This window comes from Andrena cerasifolii, chromosome 2 (assembly GCF_050908995.1).
Source record: "Andrena cerasifolii isolate SP2316 chromosome 2, iyAndCera1_principal, whole genome shotgun sequence".
Classification (NCBI taxonomy): Eukaryota; Metazoa; Arthropoda; class Insecta; order Hymenoptera; family Andrenidae; genus Andrena; species Andrena cerasifolii.
Window position 1 is genome coordinate 20,697,872 of NC_135119.1, and position 20,224 is coordinate 20,718,095.

The 20,224-nt window shown below is 40.5% G+C and overlaps 1 protein-coding gene across 10 annotated transcripts in view; it reads left to right on the forward strand.

Moving 5' to 3' along the window:
* LOC143366500 (uncharacterized) overlaps positions 1-20,224 on the forward strand; it is an 81,152-nt gene that overhangs the window by 25,558 nt on the left and 35,370 nt on the right. For all 10 annotated transcript variants that reach the window (XR_013084747.1, XM_076807614.1, XM_076807618.1 and 7 more), the window contains 3 exons: positions 357-2,040; positions 2,528-2,690; positions 3,287-3,493. Coding sequence is in view for 9 of the 10 variants with exons in the window: in XM_076807614.1 (XP_076663729.1) it covers positions 357-2,040; positions 2,528-2,690; positions 3,287-3,493 (2,054 nt within the window). In the remaining variant the exon portion in view is untranslated. The remainder of the gene's footprint in view (positions 1-356; positions 2,041-2,527; positions 2,691-3,286; positions 3,494-20,224) is intronic.

A 20,224-nucleotide genomic window follows, 5' to 3' on the forward strand; every position in this document is an offset into this window, starting at 1 on the left:
CCGACACACTCATCCCAACACCGAAACGGCAGGACACGTGCATCCGCGTTAACAGCGACAACCCCCTTTGCAATAATAAAAAACAAAGACGCACAGTTGACGCCGTTGGGTTGCAACGATTTTATCCGACCGGCGGGGCGCTACTTTTGCAATTAGTGTATTTCCTCGCGGCACCGCGAAAGGTAAAAATAACGGCGATGGTAAAACGGCCGCGTAAAAGACCCGCGCGTCCGTTTTATCGATCCCGGGGCGCTATGCGGGAAAGTGACAAGAACGTGAAGCCGGGGCGCTGGCGAAAGATTCCTAGGATTCCAGGCGTTCTTACTCTCGAGTGGTTTTCTTTGGTGATGTTTCAGAACGACCACAAGGGCGCGTCGAAGCGCGGCAGCTCGCACACGCGCGGCACGGCGATGTCCTTTGGCTTCCGACGACGACCGGCCTCCGGGATACCGATGCCGATAACGAGCTACGCGAACGAGTCGACCGCGCTGCACCCGCGATCGAAGTCGGCGGGCCCCGAGCAGAACCGTAGACGGGACGACGACACCGGCAGCGCGATGCACAACTCGTCGTCCGGCCGGTCGACGCCTCGGCTGGCCCCGCCGAAGAAAGAGTCAAGCGGCATCGCCGTCCGAACGAACCGATTCGGCTACAGGCAGGCGCAGTCGAAATTCACGAACAAAGTCGGGGACATCTGCAACAGTCACACGGTGAGCCACTACAACCAGGAGAAGTTGCAGCAGCAACAGCAGGACGCTTTCGCTAAGCAGCCGCACAGGGTGGTGCAGGTCTGCAACGTGGCACCGGCGACGAAGATCAAGCTGTCGCCAGTGCACAGCGTGACCGCGTACAACGCCGCCAACATGCACGCGGATGGGAATCGCAAACCGTCGGGGATACCGGAGCCGGTAGGCAGGTATACCCTGCACACCAGCCATCTGCCGCAGCCTCAGTACGCCGTAAGGATGACCGACGCGAACTCGAAGATCGCTAAAACCGCCGCAAATCAGAGCAGAAAGGTCTCCGCCGCGTCGAAAGGCTCGTCGAGCTCGAAGGAAGGCTCCGGCACGGAGGATTCCGGAGTCGGAAGCCAGCAGGGTTGTCCCGGCGAGAACGATTTAAGGGGCGTGGACTATACGGACGGCTCGCTGTCGAGGAAGCGCGGTACCGGCAGACCCAGGAATCTGAGGATGGTCGTGAACGGGAAAAGCTTCGATGTGAGAGACGTCAGGGACGACGACAGCACCGTCACCGAGATATCGGTCATACCGTTGCCGAAGACCTTCACGGCGGCTAGCACCGGACTGGTGCGGGAAAGGGCGACGCAGTATCAGAGGATCGTGAACAAGGACAATAGGTACACCGAGTCGACGACGTCTATGTCCACCACCTCCTCGGAGGGATACGACGAGGGGCTGGGCGAGGAGAAGGTTTACAAAGATAGATCACATTCCGAGAAAATCCCTTCTATCAAGTCGGACTTCAGTCCCCCGAGCTCGGACGACCCGGAATACGGGCACGGGGAGGCTATGGCCGACGAGTATTCGTTGAGCTCCAGCGACGAGTGCCAGCGCTCCACTTCTATCCAGCATATGCAAGCGGCGCCGAACGCCGGCAAGAACGGGCCGATGCCGAAAGCCGCTTTACGCTCCGTCCTTCTCACCATCGAGGATCCAGCGTTCGCGGCCGCTGCGGCCACCGCCACCACCCTGATCGACGATGAAACCTCCCCTGTCGATAGCCTCTTCGACAGCCTTACAGCCAGTATTACGCACTCAGACGCCAAAGCCCCGAAAAAGGAGCAGCTGATGGAGCAGTCCGGTAATACCGTTGACGACGACAGCCCTGGCACCCCGACGAACGCTTCGAATTCGTTGAGCTTATCAGAGGGCAAAGAATTCTTCGACGACGAGATCGCTGATCAGCCTGGCCTCATTTTCGACGACAACTCGAGGGCTGGCGCTGAGACGCAATCCGCCATGGCCAGCCAAGTCGTTACTGAGAACAGCCACACTTTGGTCGAGTCCAGTCCTAAGACAGGTAAAGACGACTGAACTTCCAGCGGGTGTACTAAGTTCACGTAGGTCGAGTCACGGTTGCAAGAAGAAAGGATAGGGAAATGAATGTATCATTAGTAACGCGAGAATCGATGTACAATTATTATTAGGATCCAAGAACTGTTCGTACGAGAAATCTTCGATTTGATTTTTATGTAGGCTGCTTGGGGCCAACTTCGTTTTGTTTTGGGCGAAGGTTACTTTTCAAACATCGTATGTTATATTTTTTTGATGTTCAGATGTTTAGATCTTTAATTTGACGACGAGACTGTCCTTTTCGAATACTTTTCAATTTGTTATTGGCTTTATGAGACGCCCATCTGCGCACCGAATATTTCTTGTCCTACGAAATGATGAACAGTTTCAGTACATGTCTTTGTTTTTGGAAATGATCGCGTCGGAGAGTTTGAAAGGATTATCCTGTATTTTTTAAATAGTGCGTTATATTTATGAACAATTTATTCTTACAGGCGTGGGGCATGGAAAGAGCACAATAAACAGCCCCCACCATGGCAAAAGAATAAGCCGAGCTGGCAGTGTCGACACACTATCTCCCTGCGAATCAATTGCCTCTGATGATTTAATATTGGATTACGAACAGAGCGAAGCAAGCTCTTACGAAGATCAACATCGGTTAGTATTTTATTTCCCCACTTGTTTCACGTGCCTGCCCATTTATTTAATTGATTTGTTTTCGTGAATCGTTACTGTTGGAACAGTATCTTCAAATTTAAATCGAATTTGGAAATTTCTTGTAATTTAGCTAGAAACTGGTTTACTAACACTTATTTACTTATTTTAATGATTATTACGAGTCAAATTTATTCGCTGACGTTATAAATACCTCGTATACAGAGTGTACAACGTAATAGTTTCGCGTTTTTCGAGACACTGGCGATATCTCCGCTTCCAACGAGTAATAAATTAAAGTGATAAATATTTTTCCATAAAAGAATTCTTAAAACAAATTTAACCCTCGGTAGTCGTTACATTTGTCGTCATATTTCCCACCAAATCCTAACAGATTGAATTTCATTTCTTGCAAAAAATATATCTTCAAAATTACTCCGTTACATTAATTCACTCATCCAGATAAAGCTTTGTCTACAACTCTCTTTGCCATATGGCTGTTACTATGTACACCCTGTACAACCCTTGTTATTCCTCTGTTAATGCCTAGTTTGGTTATGCGGAAAAATCAATGCATTGAATATTGTTGTACATTTCAGGGTGGAGGCAAACATGCCGTTGCAAGATATGGACGATGCCACTATTCTCTCCGAGCTGGAAGCCCAAGGTGAAGAAGTGATGAGGCAATGGACCTCTTTGCTGGGCACGTGCCAGACGTTGCAGCAAACTAATAATTCCAATACACTTAATAACAATGTGAACAGTGGATCAACCAATAACAATAACCAACAGGCCAACGAAATAGGGTGTGTATTGAAAATTTTCATAGTCCCGTTGGAACATAATCGCTTTGGTACTGATCATGGTTTAAAACAATGCATGCTTCTATGGTAGACACGAGTGCATCGAGAGCAGAATATACTAATCATTTTTTAAGCCCTTTTACAAGTAATAAGAGACATGTCGCCGCTTTGAAAATCACTTGGAGATAATTCTTGAACATAGATCAGTGTCCTTGCCACCATTGGTGTTGATGTACCTACTTCGAGAAGGCGCACAATTCCTTTCGTAGCTTGGAAATCGCTTCGTCGTGTTTTCCTCCATATAATTATATGTTGCTTAGCTCTATGTTACTTTACACGTTTAATATGCACACTTACCACACAGAATAAGTCTCGGCGCGTCGAGTGGCGTGTTTCATTTCGGTTCAGAGGTTCAGTACAATGCTTGGATAGTCAATTTCATTGAATATTCATCGGAGTAATAACACATTCTATTCCGCGAAGGTGAAAATAATCAGGAATAAGATTTCAAACCTCATGACGGCATTCTTTCGAAACGCGATCGAAAGTGCAGACTTTTCCACCCAGTCTTTCATATTACGCAAAGTAGGGCGGGACTTGCAATAACGGTAATATTTGAAAGAAGAATTCACTGTAATTCGCAGCAACTGATTCTTATGGCTTGTGCAACTCCGAATGTTGGGAATTTTTATGCGTGTAAATAATACGGAAATAATATATTCAATCTTCGTGGAATGTAAATACGAGTTTAGTTACGTTTATATGCGTATAATTTGGTCCATGAGAAGATTCCATACTTATTGAAAAGTAGATCTTGAAAAGAGATATCGTAGCATCGTTAGAGAAGGTTCTTTCTCATTTCTAGGATATATAAGGTAAGTTGTATGATACTACACATAAATGTTGCAGGCTGCGGTTATTAATTGCTCTTGACAAACATAGTAAAGAATTATTCAACACAGTTTTCGTAACATTTATAATTAACTTCAAATTCTAGTAAAAATTCTAGTTACGAATCTTCATGCACATATACAGTTATTGACTCTACTATTATCACTACTAACAGTAATCATACAACTACTGCTCACAAACAGATTACATAGTATGAAATATGTATTTTCTCTTCTATAAAGTCCAAACATGAAGTATAGAAAATCTCTGTTTACTAACAGATCCTTCGTACCTTCATAAAAAATGAAAATTTCAAAATTAAATTATAATATTGCTTAGTATGCAAAATCAGTAGAAATGAATTATGTTCATTTTTAAAGTAACAATGTTTTAATCATCTTTAAACGTGAGGTAATTAAAAATAACAATTATATGTCACACAGAATGATATATTTTATTATTTTATCTTGTTTCGCCACTTTCTCGTAACTGTTAATTTCTATTATTATTATTATTACCGCACATTGTTAACATTTGCTATGTCTAATCGCTTTTCCATAATAGCGACAAATCTTTTGCATGAATACTTATAGCGAGGGCGTTTCCAACATTCAGTATTATCAAAGTTTGGTATGATTTAAAATTTCCAAAAAAGTAAGGTGTACTTAAAGAAAAAAGGTTGTAAACAGCATTATGTACCGGTTTCATTCACAATTGCGGCAGCTTGTAACCACATTTCTTGGGACTATAGGGACGACCTAATAATATTTTCAGATCCATACTTAAAAGCAGAGGTGGGTAAAATTTGTATTTAAATAAAAGTTAAAAAAATTATTCGTCATGTATCAAAAGTGAAGTCACCCCGGTGTATTTATTAACTTTTATTCTAATTCTGTTAACTTTTACTCATTATTTCAAAATTTTATTTAAATAAAAATTTTGGCCATTTCTGCTTAAAAATAATTTGCAACAATTAATCACGCGTCTTTGCAAATAACGCTATAAGACACTGCAGCGTAACTTACGTCTCTATCAATTCTTCGTCTATAATTCACAACTGGTGAAGATACTTCGCAACTTTGTAAACAAATAATGCATGTCCACGTATTTATGCACGTTTGTGACTTCTTGAGCTTACGCGTTCGATATGATTGTATATGAAATATAATTGTAGCAAGTTTTATAACTTTTGGGTCTATCTGAAAGGATGAAAATTTACAATCACCGGAAAGTAGGGTGACAGCGAATCTAGCAAACATTATTTATTTATAACAAATGTCTGAAGAATGAAGATCGAGTCGGTTTTTTTTTCGAGTCGGCTAGCCAACCGGATTAAATGCAATCGTTTTAGCGAGCGCATTTGTGAAATGTGTCAGGTTTCGAGATACGCGCGACACATTGTCCCATGACGTCTAAAAGCTCTGTTTCGTCCATCCACTGCATTCCAGGCTCGCAGATTTCTCTTCGGGCGAGATATCCACTCGTCAGAACGCTCGTATCGAAATCAATAACTCCATAGAAATTACTTACGCACGCCTTTACGACATGTGCATTGAAAATTCTTTAGCAAACGAAAAATAGTACCGTTAAAACGATATACTATCTCATACATACCCAAAGTTACTAAAAATATCGCTAAATTCATTTAACTACTTCGTTATTCTCACGGACTTAAAATAATATTCTCATCGTTTCGATATTCTTCTGCTTCCATTCGGTTCTACATCCCAAGCGCATTTAGATGATTTCTGATTAATTTTTGGCTGCATTAAATATCAAATGCATTCAAGAGTGAATGTTCTTCCAGACATAGATTGTGTATAATTTAATTATGGTTCCTATTAAAGCTGTTGTTATTTCTCGCGTTTTTCTGTATTCAAATATTAAAGTGATTTAAACATTCAAATATTTTTTAAAGGAAGACACAGCACTGCGTCGGTGACGGTACGTTTTTAAACAGTAGAAATAATTAGTAACGCGTCATTAACCGTAAAAGTGTTAACAGTTCCATTGAAAAGCATTCTATTACGATAAAAGCAGCAGCATAAAATCGTATGCGTTTGAATTTAGCGAGCGGCTGCGCGCGACTCACTTTCAACCCCCCACCCAGTGACCACCCTTCCCCCATTCGCTGGCTGAGGGTAGCGTCATGGCGCAGCCGGCAACTCGCGTTTGTTAGTAACGCGTGGACGCTTCGACCGTTCGCATTATTCCGTTACTGCTGATCCTTAATCGTACCGGGTTATCGCACTTTTTCCATCAGTTTCGAATAACTCCTTACCAAAGAACAAAGTGCGAGGACAATAGTTAATAATACAACAGTGCGTGGATATAAAAGACTCGCGTCTGTGCTGTGCTTGAAGTGGTCGGTTCGAAGCATAGTTTGATGTCTAACAAAGAAGTTTTACCAGCGAAAGAGTGTCACGTCAGCGAATCTACTGATGGGTAATTTTATGCTACAAATACAATCCCCGCTTATTCATCCAGTTTACTTCGGCAGAGATATCTTGCTAATATATTATCAGCGTTAATGTCGCCAATTTTAACGAATTAATTTGGTCAGTTCGTAAAGTATATAGAGGAATTTATTCATTATTAGAGTCTCTCTTGTACAACTGTTAAACCATTCGAGATAGAACACGTGACAAATAGATTACACGTAATTCTGCTAGGTGGAGCTGTTTCATGTATATAAACCCTAATAGGGCAGACCAGGACGAATCGGATCAAAATAAGAATTTAGGGCGACATTTTCAGTCGTTACTTATTCTTAAGCAAATGCTTAAGCATTCGGCATCCTTTACTAGCTACTAGGTTAGTAGAGGATGTCGCATGCTTAAGCATTTGCTTAAGAATAAGTAGCGACTGAGAATACCGCTCTTAGTCCATATTTCTTACATCGCGGTAGAAATGTGTATTCCGATCGTTCGTAGTACATCGTCCCTGTCCCCCGCACCAACCGCAATAGCGCGTCAATTGTTTTAAGTCAGTGTTTACAGCTGGCAGACGGTTTCAGTGAGATGGACGCGTGCGACTGTTACAATTTTGGTGCGAATCTAACCTACAATTTCGTGTTTAAAATGAAAAGTAAGCTTGAAAATTCAAATGTGTTTATTGTTATTGGTTCGCACGGTGTCCAAGTTTAGTATTTCGTGTATTTTAGACTATTATATCGTAATATGTTTATGTAATCTACAACATTTGAAATCCTTATATATGGGGCGAATCGGATCACTCTTCTTTTTCATTTGAGTACTTTTATGATCATAAATATAATTGTTTATATACAGATGCTTTGTACATCATGGTGTCCCCAAAAAATAAAGGAAGCTGTGATAAAAATTAAGTCTAAAGAAATGACGAAAAAAATAAATGAATAAATGGTCTTTAGAAGATGGCGTTGTATTTACTATGGTGAAAAATGAGTTCGTCCACTTTCAGAAGATTGTCTGAGAAGAGTGGTGCCACGAGAATTGTGCTGATAGAGGCGGCAAAGAACGGCAATATCCTTCCGATCTGTGTTCTGTGTAGTGTCACTCGACTTCACTGTCATTAAATTAGATTTGTTTAAGATGATTCTAGAGATTTTGTTATGAAACTTCAGTTTCTTCAGAGATTTCTGGGCAATCTGATTCGCCATAAGTTTCGGGGCGAATCGGATATTTCTCTTTTTCGTTTTTTGTTTATAAATGAAAGATTTTTATGTTTATTTTCAATTTTTATATATTAACGTTCAAGCTAAAGGTGCACTGTTCACGAATATATATTAAGAAAATTGTTTTTTAATGTCTGACTAATATTGTTTTACCATCAAACACAAAGCGATCCGATTCGCCCCGGTCTACCCAACCAATTTTCTTTAGCTAGTATTTTTACGAGAACATTCTACGAAACTTCTGCACATTGTCTCGCTAACTGCGAAGCTACAGATCAAGCAACGCGAAACTAATGCACCACCAGTTATGGGTGCCTTTATTCGCCCGGGGTACCCATATAAATTTCGATGATAATGCGTGTCATACTTTAGCGATAGCATAAGCACATAATATTGGCGTGTCGAAGTGAAATTTTGCCAACTCCTCGCGAGGGTCTGCGACTGGCGGAGCTGGCGCAAAATGCGTTAAAACTCAGGGTGGGGATAAGTTCGTAGTAAAAACCATGGGCGTCCGCGGGGGGGGGGGGGGCAAAAGGGGCAGTTGCCCCCCAGGTTTTTAAGAAAAAAACGCCTATTTTTCAAAACTGATCTTTATTAAGTTTATACTAATAAAAGGAATATTTTTAAATTTCAGTTTTAAATTTTTAATGAAATTGGCGCTATAAAATAGGTTAAAAGAAGCAAGTGGGGTATATTTTTCTTTACCATCATCCCGAAGTTGCTCCCCTCTGGAAAAAAAGTCTGCGGACGCCCCTGGTAAAAAAAACGGGAAAAGTGCAATCGCCAATGCAAAAATAAGTTGATAATTCGCGATATAATTTTATTAACCTGGGGTAGAAAAATAATCAAACACGCCTGTATTGTTTCAAAAGACAGTATTTCTATTCGAGCCTGTGTTTACAAATAATACTCGCGATGGTTGATAGTCTTTTCGGTTCTACCGGTTTGTTACGGCCCGCAAAAAAATTCAGCCAGGTCGACCCGAGCGGACAAAAGTCTTTACCATAACGTTTTTTTTTTATCGTCGCGGTCATGACCTTCTCACTGATTCCACCTGTCCATCGCGCGTTAAAAGTGAGACCTAACCAGTGAGGGATTGTGTTACAAGAAGGGTCGCGTTACAGAGCTATAAAACGAAGTAAAAGAGTTAGATTCGTGGAATAGTTGAATTTATCCTATCGTTTAGCGTTCTGCATTCTCGAGTAACAGTTTTCATTCCTAAAGTAATGTTATTCGGAATACGGATTAATCATCGTGTGAATTATCCAGCCGTTTAACCTTTAGAGGGCCGGGATTTTTACATTAAAATTGTAAATTCTATTTACTTAAAATTTATGCATACATGTATACCACCAAAATGGCCGGCAAAGTATCCAAATTCTTAGGTGGCCACTGTAGTGGCCAGCCCGGCCCTCTAAAGCTTACTGCAAAACTAGTGTAAGTTAATTTTTTGCCTAGTTGTTTCAACACCACATATCGAATGTTTCACCTTCATTATGTCCTCTGCAGGTGTGGTAAACTGCTCTCCTTAGTTAAAATGTCCTATTTAGCATTTTACCATTTTCAAGAAATGTTGAAATATTTGAAGTTCTGCGCGTCTTTTACCTTTTGAATAAAGTTAGAAAACCTTATGTGTTTCGTAGAGATCTAGAAGCAGTTTAATTTATTATAATTTAATTTATATTTATAAAATGATGAAATTTCAGTTTCCTCGGATGTTTCGAAACGCTAAATAGGACAGTCTAATTAAGGAGGGCAGTATAAGTCTAGTCTTGTTTTAGTTTTTTCATGCGTAATGTCACTTATTATGTTTGTTGCTCGTGACATTGGTAATCCATCGTCAAATGGTTAAATACGACAGTGACGCAATGAAGATTGCCAGCGTCTGTATTAATTTAAACGAATATCCTCTTCGCGTGACACGGAATGTACTGCATATTGCGTTCTTAAAATTCATTCCCGTATATATTAAATACCACCTGCTGTTTTAATGGCATTGATAGCTATGTTCTTCTAGTTTTAATGATTTCATTTTATCGGGTAATACGAGGTGTTCTAAGAAAGAGTCTACGAAAGATTAACATCTCTAATCTACGTATGAACTTAAACTTTTGATAAAGATTTTTTATCTAGTAGGTGGATATATTTAAGCACGAACTTTGATATGGTATTTGGAGAATATTCGTGTAACTATGTGGGGGAAAAGTAAGCAAATGTAACCTGAAGTGCCGCCCGGTAATAATTCAGATAAGAGTTTAATACAGCGGAGCCTCCATAGTCCGGATAATCCAAGTTCCGCTTAATCCGATGCGGGCTTGGAAGGTCGGGTTTTGTAAAAATTATCGTAGATGTTACTTAAATTACACAGGCACCCCTGTATTAAGTTCAACGAATCGTGTACAGTGAGTTACAATACATGGAGCCCAGCGTTGCGTTGTTCACCTTATAAGTAGATTATGGATGCTTATGAAAATGCATATTCCTTTAGAACATAGGTAAAAGAACGAAACTTGAACAGAAATATCCCATGCATAATCATCCGCAGTCTCCTTACAGCTATACTCAATAAATAGTGGGAACTTTAGTTAATTTTACAACTTAATTTTAATTAATTTGTTAAACATATTACATGCACAGGGTGATTCTAGCAACTGGGCCATTGCTCCGTTCCAAGTGAAGTAGAAAATAATCGAGGAGGCAAATTTTGCAAGAAATATTCTGGGACCTAAACAATTTCACAACGCTAAAAAAGCGTAACATCTTTTCACAGAACGAAAACACGAAAAGAGGATAATAATAACAGTAATAAAGGGAATACAATAATAAAATAACAGAAATAAACAAATAAACATTAACATATTTAAATATATGACTTTCTTATCGCCATACCACTAATAATATTAGATTATTATATTAGAAATTATGTTAAAATTCTTTTTTCTTAATTTTAATCAAATAAAAAAATTTCGTTCCCATTTTCTCTCTTCTTCATTTCTGCTTTTTTTCTGGGGCCTTTGTACAACCCGGCGTTGCTAGACTCACCCTGTATATATTAATCGTAAGGCAACAAAAGCCGATTGCCTCGGTGAAAGAATGAAAAAACATTAACTCCATTTTTCCCTGTAATAAGTCTTACTCAGCGCAGATACGAGATAAAGGTTAGCTCGAATTGTACAACAATACGACTTTAATTACTATAAATTGCCTGCTGTTTATTGAGTAACGTTATTTGATATCGATAAAATCCGATATGCCATTTTTTCCGTCCGCATCAGCAGATACCACGATGCGTACGAGTAAACGTTTCCCACGTAGCCTGTGCCACGTACTCGACTTATTTATTTAGCATTAATTCACGTAGTGTCCCTTGTAAGTTGTGATTCGTTTAATTGCGCTTTTCATTGTGTACGCTGCATGGGCAATCACCTGGTTTTTGCGTGACAAGAATTTGACGGATGTACGTCAGTTTCCTTCTTCCGTCGTCTCGTAGTTTCCTCCGATTTGTAATGTATCATAGAACCGTAGCGAATTGAACTCGTAGACCAGTAACGTTCCGACATCCAGTTCTATGTGATTGAGAGTTTCTGCCTTGGTACAATTCCCCGTAACGTTACAGACTGTAGAGCTCCGAAGCATTGAATGGTAATCGGAATATTTTGGATGATCAATTGTATATCTTGATTGCTTGGACTGATCTTATAGGTATTCGGAAATCCACGTTGCTAGTGTACAAAGTGTACAGGGCGTTAAAAAGGTGATGGTCGCTGCTTTCAAGGGTGAATCTACCCCTCTGAATCGGTGGAGATTTGTCGAAAACACTTGTCTTGAAATTGTTTCTCGCATCGAAAATTAGTGTTAAATTTGTTTACATTAATATATTCTGCTGGTTGAGGGGAACCGTTTTCTCTAAAGCGTGAAAAATGGTTTCATGAAGTACAAGAATGGATTTTATACATGCCAAAACTTTATTCATTTTTTAGTTCCTTTCAAAATTAAAAGAAAAAAGTAATTTTCAATGATACAAACAATTTTGCGGCAATTTTTTTTTTATTATAAATCTCCACCGATCCAAAGGTCTAGCTTCACCCCTGGAAGCAGTGACCATCACTTTTTTAACACCCTGTACTTACGCGTTGTATGCTCCGCGCCTTGCGTTCTCGAAATTCTGTAATTACGTTTTCATTTTAGTAACCCTTAATTACTATTGTTACGAACACTCGGTGAAATTATTTAGTCTGTTTGCACACGTTTCGTGCTGTTTATGTGAAAATAACAGGTCACAAAGCTGTGTCCTTTTAATTAATTAACTACCTTGAGTTTGTATATAAATAGGGATTAAGGGTTCGTCGTACTTGATTTAAAGTGACTTGACTAGTGTTATTCTGTGTCTCTTGTCCACGTGTACCGTGTTGCTACTTGGACTCGGATTTTCGTTGCTTTCGTAGTTGGTTCGATCCTTATTTCGTCAAGAAAGTCAATTGTCACGCGCTGTCAGCTGCGAGGCGCTCAGAAAATCTAAGAATACTTCCCATCAAGCGGAGCTTCGAGCTTTTTTAATCGCGTCTAAGTTCCGTTTAAAGTACCCAAGCGCTGTTTAATTCGAGACACGTGAAGTCCCCGCGGCAAGATCGAAATTAAGAGTTGCGCATTAGAGTTTAAGGGGGTAACGCCGCGACGGCAGGCCAAAAATGGTAAGATACCTTTGGAGGTGATTTTAAAGAAATTAATGACCTGTATTAAAAATGCAACACGAGGTTCTTACGCCACGTATAACGAAGACCAAAAAAACATTTTTTTCAGATTTTTCGAACAAAAAATGGCGGTGCCACAGCTGCACAGCTGATACGTATTTTCCATTTGAGCCATCCCGCGGTGGAATTTTTCACGTCCACACCGTTGGACCTAAAACAAAAAGACAATAAGTTTTGTAATCCACGCACTAAATACTACAGAAGTACCCAAGATTTCGAAGAAATATTGATTTTTGAAGAAATGGCGAACATTTGAAAGCAATTCTTTCTTTGCTAGAGAATTCAAGATGATGGGAAACTTAAAATGTTCGCTGTTCCTTCAAAACTCAATATTCTTTCGAAATCTTAGGTACTTCTGTAGTGTTTAGTGTATAGATTACCATACTTATTCTCATTTTGTTCTAGCTGCAACGGTATGGACGTGAAAAATTCCACCGCGGAATGACTCAAATGGAAAATCTGAGAAAAAAACATTTTTTCTCTTTTAATTACTCATTCTTTACACATATCATAAGAACCTTATGTTACATTGTTAATAAAGTTCATAAACTTTTTTCAAATCACCTCCAAAGTTGTCGTACCACTTTTGGCCTATCATCGTGGCGTTACCCTTTAATCGTCACACGAAACAATGGACGTAGTCAAAGGAAGCTTGCGAAAGGAAGGCCTATCCTGAAAATTCACAAAGCCAGTGGCTGGGAAAGCCGGTCGTTTAGTTAACAATAACGTCGGGGCTTCGTCGCACGGTCCTTTTAGCGTAATCTCTCCGCAAGTCCTCCGCTCGCATCGTACTTCGTTCGTCACATCTCGTCCCGTGTATTCGCTTCTTTCAGTTCCTTTCTGCTAGGGGAATCGTGCTGTCCCTTTAGCCTGCAAGAAACCGTCCATGCGTTGTGGTCGACCCCAATTTCGCGGCAAAAAAATATCATCCAAAACAGTCGTTTCCTCCCCGCGCAGCGATTACACGTAGCCAATCTCCCGTTCTCCAGATTTAGTACAGAGAACTCGACTACAGCGACGCGCTTAAACGGGGTTTGCGCCTTGCTGGGCCGAAAAGTAGGTAATTCTTTGTGAATTTTTTCTACAAAAACGGCTCGACAAATTAATCTGAAGTTTGACAGGCTGTTCTATTATATCTTGAAGTATTGTTCTGAATTTTTGTGTGACAGTGAATAAAATACATGGCAGATATAAAAAAAGCGTTGAAAAATAATCGGGTGGTCCTGGCGTTGACGAAAAGTACTGTAAGGTTCATCCGAAACGCAAAAGAGAAAAGAGATTCTTAATCTATATGAATGTGGCTATCGGTGGTAGTAGATTTATTAGTAAATATAAAAAAATGTTAAAATGGCAGCCTTTTGAAGAAGGCGAAGCGTCCTGATTCGAGTCTGGAACAGGTTTTGCCGCAAAATCGGGAAAACTTCTTTAATAAAAAAGGAACGGTTAGAGATACGGCAATAAATCTACTACCACCGATAGCCACATTCATATAGATTAAGAATCTCTTTTCTCTTTTGCGTTTCCGATGAACCTTACTGTACTTTTCGTCAACGCCAGGACCACCCGATTATTTTTCAACGCTCTTTTTGTATCTGCCATGTTTTCTTTTCACTGTCACACAAAAATTCAGAACAATAGTTCAAGATACAATAAAACAGCCTGCCAAATCTCAAATTAATTTATCGAACCGTTTTTGTAGAAAAAATTCACAAAGAATTACCTATTTTTCAGTCCAACAAGGCGCAAACCCCCCGTTAACGAAATGGCCCACCGTAGCGCGATGTCGATGCTTCTGCACAGGCGAAATAAAGATCGTTCAAGCTAAATTTACAGAGGAGATGCAGTATCTTGTTAATTTCAATATTACTTAAACGAGCGCGCCACGAACGAGTTCGACGAACGCGCGCAGCGAAAATCGGTAGCGCACGAGTGCAGCTGTCCCCCTACACCCCCAGAAAGAGTCGTAGAACATATAAAGCTCGAGAATGCCAATCGAAATAAATAAATAAATAAACAAACAAAAAAAAAAACAGAAACCGAAGGACGTCAATTCAGCGATAGTATTTTGTGTTCTAGCGCGCTAATAAAGCGAGTGAAGCAATTGCAAAGCCCCGATGAGGACTCCGCGGGTGGGGACTACTACCAGCTGACATATCCTAACTAGCGACCACAACCCTCCGGCCCTTCTCTGTCGACTAGCGAAACCACGCTAATCGCAGCGACTAAGTCGGCATAGCGTTGAGAACACGGACGTACACTTAGGGCAGGGGACAGAGATCAGGCACACAAGATGACCATTTTCGTCAGTGGAGAGAGAGAGACAGAAAAGAAAATGAAAAAACAGAGAGAGACAGAGAGAGGAGAGAGTGTGTGTATGTGCGCGCGCGAGAGGGAGTGAGATAAAAGAAACAAAAAAAAGGAGGAAACTATTAAAGAGCGTCGATTAATACCATGCATGGATTATACCAGTTAAGCTCGATCAGCAATGAAGCAGAGAGTTTTTCTAATAACCAGATGTATCCACCAGACGCGTACTATGTACTATTATAATCGTTGGGTAGCAGAGCGCTAGCACAAGCAGGTGGCGACGATGATAAATGATGACAAATAGCATGGATGATAGAGATTATTTTTCCAATTTCATACGAGTCTCCGTCACGTCCGATAACTTTCGTCCTTGTTCAAAGTTCCGAGCCCGGGCCGCTTTCGGCACGGCTTGTCCTTATCCGATGCGTTTTCTAGCCTCCTAGCTGATCCAATTGTAATCGCGCCGCTTTATCGGCAATATATTATAGAGAACACGTAGTTGCGTCATCGTGTAGTCGATTTACACAATGTTATCGTTGTCTGTACGGGTGTGTATGCTAATTAATTGTCGCTAGGCCGCGAGCAACGAGCATTAGCGGTGTTCCTTGGAAAATAATAACGGAGACGGTTTTAAAGAAGAGGACGAGTAACGACCGACACCGGTCTTCGGTTTGCCTCTTGCTCCTCTCGTTTATACACTTACGAAAAGAAAAAACAGCACGATCGGAGAGAGTATTGCCGCACGATTGCTTCTTTCTGTTTCCTTCGTTTCGACGCGATTCGGTTCACCGCCGTTCCCTTTTCCGCGGACTTAATCGCGAGACACTTCCGTTGCGACTAAGTGCGTGCAAAGCAATGCCAAATGTTATTTCTTTTTAATTGTATATCGGTGTTACCGTAGAGCTCTCCTTAAGGCTCGTTTGTAATAGGTTAGAAGATGATTGTGATAGAATATAATTGTACAATTTATTTGATAACGAATTGCGTGCTCGGCCTGCGCGGCGCTTTGGATTCCTATCGTTCTGCATTAGAGATATTTTTCTTTAAACCTTATTTTATTACGTGTACATAATAACGCTCTATATATATATATATATATATATATTAGTAGAAGAATTCCTGGAACGTAATATAATTGTCCTCTATTTTTATCCTGAATAACGTAAGTTCCAGTAGCAGTAACTAGTCGTCTTAGAAATATATGTTAATATGGGATCCTCTCGTTACGTATATTTAAAGCTGACAAATGAACACTGAAGCTTCAATTTTTAGCTAATCGGGGAACACTCTTTTACCATTTCTCGAGGAACGAATTTTTTTCAAGGTTAAAGTTCGGAAGAAACCCTTCCAGTTGGGATTCACCGTGCCCATCCAACAACTGAGCTTTGTACAATCTTCCACTTCCTCGCCAGGCTCATAATTGCATAATATACAGAGAAATATTTATTCTGCGAAAGACCTCATTGCAAGGGATTGTAACCTGAATTCCGCCTTCATTAGGGTCTTCAACTTCTAAGGCATCAGTCAATACCAGTAGCCAACCACCAGTGTCATTAAAAGCAACGAAACATATTTGTGCTGATAAATGTGGCAGTGCATCTCTAATCCTTTCAGTTCTAATTACCGTCTTTACACACTGCTGTATTCAACCCCAATTGTTCCTAATGGTCATAGTTCTTCCATCTTAGATCGCCAGTTTCGCGACTTAGGGCATTGGAGGAATAGACTCGACTTGCAGTGGAATAGGATCACATCTGCTAGCTATTGATCATATTCGTGTATATTATTATCGAATTGTTGAAGTCGGTCCGACCAGTTCCATCAGATCTGTGCACTGGAGCAAGTTCTCCAAGATGGAGTTCGTTGATTGCACTTCCGAAGGTTGCTCGCTAGTTTTATTTCAACAGCGTGGCATATTGGTAGATGATTGCTGTCCCCAGGGGATGGTTCTCCGCTGGTCCCTCGCTCTTAATCAATTTAGTGGCTGCCCTGTGGCGGGAAGGTAATCTCAAACTGGCACATGTCCTTACTGGAGTATTAACACGTTTACAGTCTACGGATCTATGCTAGAGGTCCGCTGAACACACGACAAATATCACTGGTATGATTAGCCTGTTAACTGGATCATTTTCTAGTCAGAAACCACCTGCAATGAACAGAAACGAGTTCACGTAGTTCTCCATACAGCGAATTTTAAATATGATGCCGTATTTATTCGTTAACTCTTCCTCCCTAGTTAACAGATCGAAGCGTCTGAAACTGAAGGATTTAATTACATTCCAGAGGCTGTACATTATTGTTTTATTTTCTACGAAAAGTCTCTTGACGTTTTAGACAGTGGACGTGTTAAAATTACCCCAGAAGCTACTCGCTGTCTTCAGGGTGTCCTACCAGGCGCTCAATAGCTCCAGAGACCTTCGAACATCTAATTTGCATGAAGAAGCGTGGGCCATTCCTTCCAAAAAAGATTCCCCCGCTTAGATAACAGAGGGATGAAATCCCCTTCCCAATTTCGCACAGCGTATCTCGAGGGGACGTATATTAACATACACCTCCAGTTTATACTATAATTAATTTAACGCGTTACACAGACTCGCAGGGAATGCATTTAGACGTATGCTTAAGTCCTAGTAGCTCTATATTCCTACCCATAGTTTTCTATGAATACTTGTAGCAAGAACGACACCTGGAGTACATTTCGATATACGTAATCGTCCAGACTAACTCCCAATAGCCGGGTTAACCGCAGTTATGATAGATGCCAAGTTACGGACCTAATAATACATTACCCATCCACGGTAGTCATTCACTAGCCAAGATCCGAAGGGATTAAGTGCCTCAAGCTCCTGTCGAACAGACTTCTGTGAACAACAGCCACGCAATTACGCCGTCGCGCGAGTCGTGAATCATGCATGCTGCTCGTGCCCTTGTAGCCCGCGCCCTGATACTTCTGGCGCGAGTGTCCGCGGCAGGGTCGCGTTACAAAGGGGTGAAAGGACGTAGTTAAGCAACGTCGAAAGGAGCTTGAAAATCTATGCTAGGGACTTGCACCTACGGGGGTTAGTATACAAGGCATTCACGGTTCATCGCGTACCAGTCGACCAGCCCTTATATTCATCTTCATCGGCCACGAAGTAGTTTTGGTATCTGAAACATTGTAGTCGAACCTGAAGCTTGAAATGTTTTTTTTTTTTACAAAACTCGTGTAGTATCTACTATAAAATGGTCATACACATGGGGACGATTTGGGTGCTAGTGTAGTGCCTATACGAGCTACAGTGACTTACAAGGGAACACCCTGAAACCGAAAATTCAAAAAATTCTGAAATTTTGTGAATATGGAGGGAAATTCCTCCTGATTATAATGCAATGTTTGTTTGCTGCCTAAATTCACTCTAAGGGGGTGTAATTGACCACTGAAAATCCTGTTATTTTCCGAGTTTCTGTTATAACTCGTGAATTGTAAAATAATTTGTCTACCAAATGATAGATCTAGTTAAAAGAAATAACTTTTGCCTTGAAACTTTTTTTCTATCTCTTACATTCATGTTATAATACAAAATCGGAACATAGCCGAATTTTCAGGGGTTAATTTCACCCCCTGCGAGTGAATTTCGGCAGCAAACAAAAACTGCGTTGTAATCAGGAGGAAATTCCCTACATATTCACAAAGTTTCATAATTTTTTGAATTTTCGAGTTCGGGATCGTCCCTTGTTAGGTGTGATGTTACTCAGCGAGGTCTTAACCGACACCCTGCTGGGTACGGGCCGCCAAACGTGCCCTCCTACTACCTCTTGCAGGACTGTGTTTAGGGAAGATCAGGACAAACCCGGGGCCCTGAAGGGTAAAACCTCCAAAATTACTTGAAGACACGCAGTGATTTTAATTTCAAATAAGTTATTAATATAAAATAATTTATATTACTACTGTCCTAATGCAGTACGTATACCTTACTAAAATGGATTTGCATTTGATATGTGCTGACAATGAGATAATTTTTAATAGCCACTAGCAAAGCTTAATTGATGTCTTTTAATAACAATAAACCGTATCTTCAATTTCTGTTTTATTTTCTGTTAATCTTCGGGGCCCCAGTTTTGAGTGACTTCACACCTAAGTCACTGTAGCTCGTACATGCACTATACGTTATGGAATGAATGAACACGAGTATCATAGTAAGCTGTGAATTTTATAGTATCCTCCGCGAGAAATTTATTTACTAAGATTGCGGTCTTTAAATTCCGTAGTTTTTTAATTTAATTCTTTCACTTATTTTAGTCTGAAATGTATGGGTTATTGTGGTCCCCATGTGTGCGGCTGCTAGTGCGATACACGCGTCTTTAATCATTCCAGGGAAAGTTAGAATTTATCTGCTCCTTCCATGTATTTCCCACTCGGAGTGCAAAGTTTGAAGTTGAGTTTTATTTCCAGCCGGTTCAAGTTTTATTTTTAATTCAGGTAGCCTTCGAAAAATGGAAAGGGGGCTTGAAGCAGAGGCCCGTAATGTTTAATCACGAGTTCTTCCAACCACGCCTTCGGCCGCGTAAAGATGAATAATCTTCCTTAATGAATAGCCAGCCTGATGTGATGATCCCTTGAACAATTGTACAAATCGATTCAGTTCCCTTTGGATTGAATTCTTTTTCGAAGCTGTGCTCTGTATTATGACGCAAAGTTACCGATGGAGACTGAAGTGCATTCGCGTTACTTTCGTTGCCTCTTTGTTACTTTTTCTACGCGAGTTATCTTAAAATTTAATTGTAATCTCTTAATGCGTGTTTACCTATTATAGAGATTTATTTTTCTAACGAAATTACATAGCCCATCTTTTTTTTTACAATTATAAAATTCAATTTGCTTATTGCTGTCAATATTGGCTGCTATATTTCGAACATAAAAAAGTATGTCCCCTTTTCTTTTCAACCAGAGAAGAATAATATACCAAGTGAAGTAATTATAATTGCAGCGCAATGATATAATTTCTCACGTTGTTTTCCATTATATTTATACGCTGATAAATTATACGATTCTTGTCTTCGTCCTTCGCGAATTTCAAACGAGAACGAACGTGCTACTTTCCCAAGATTCAACACACAACTGACTCACGCATTGAACACCTCTGTTATCGC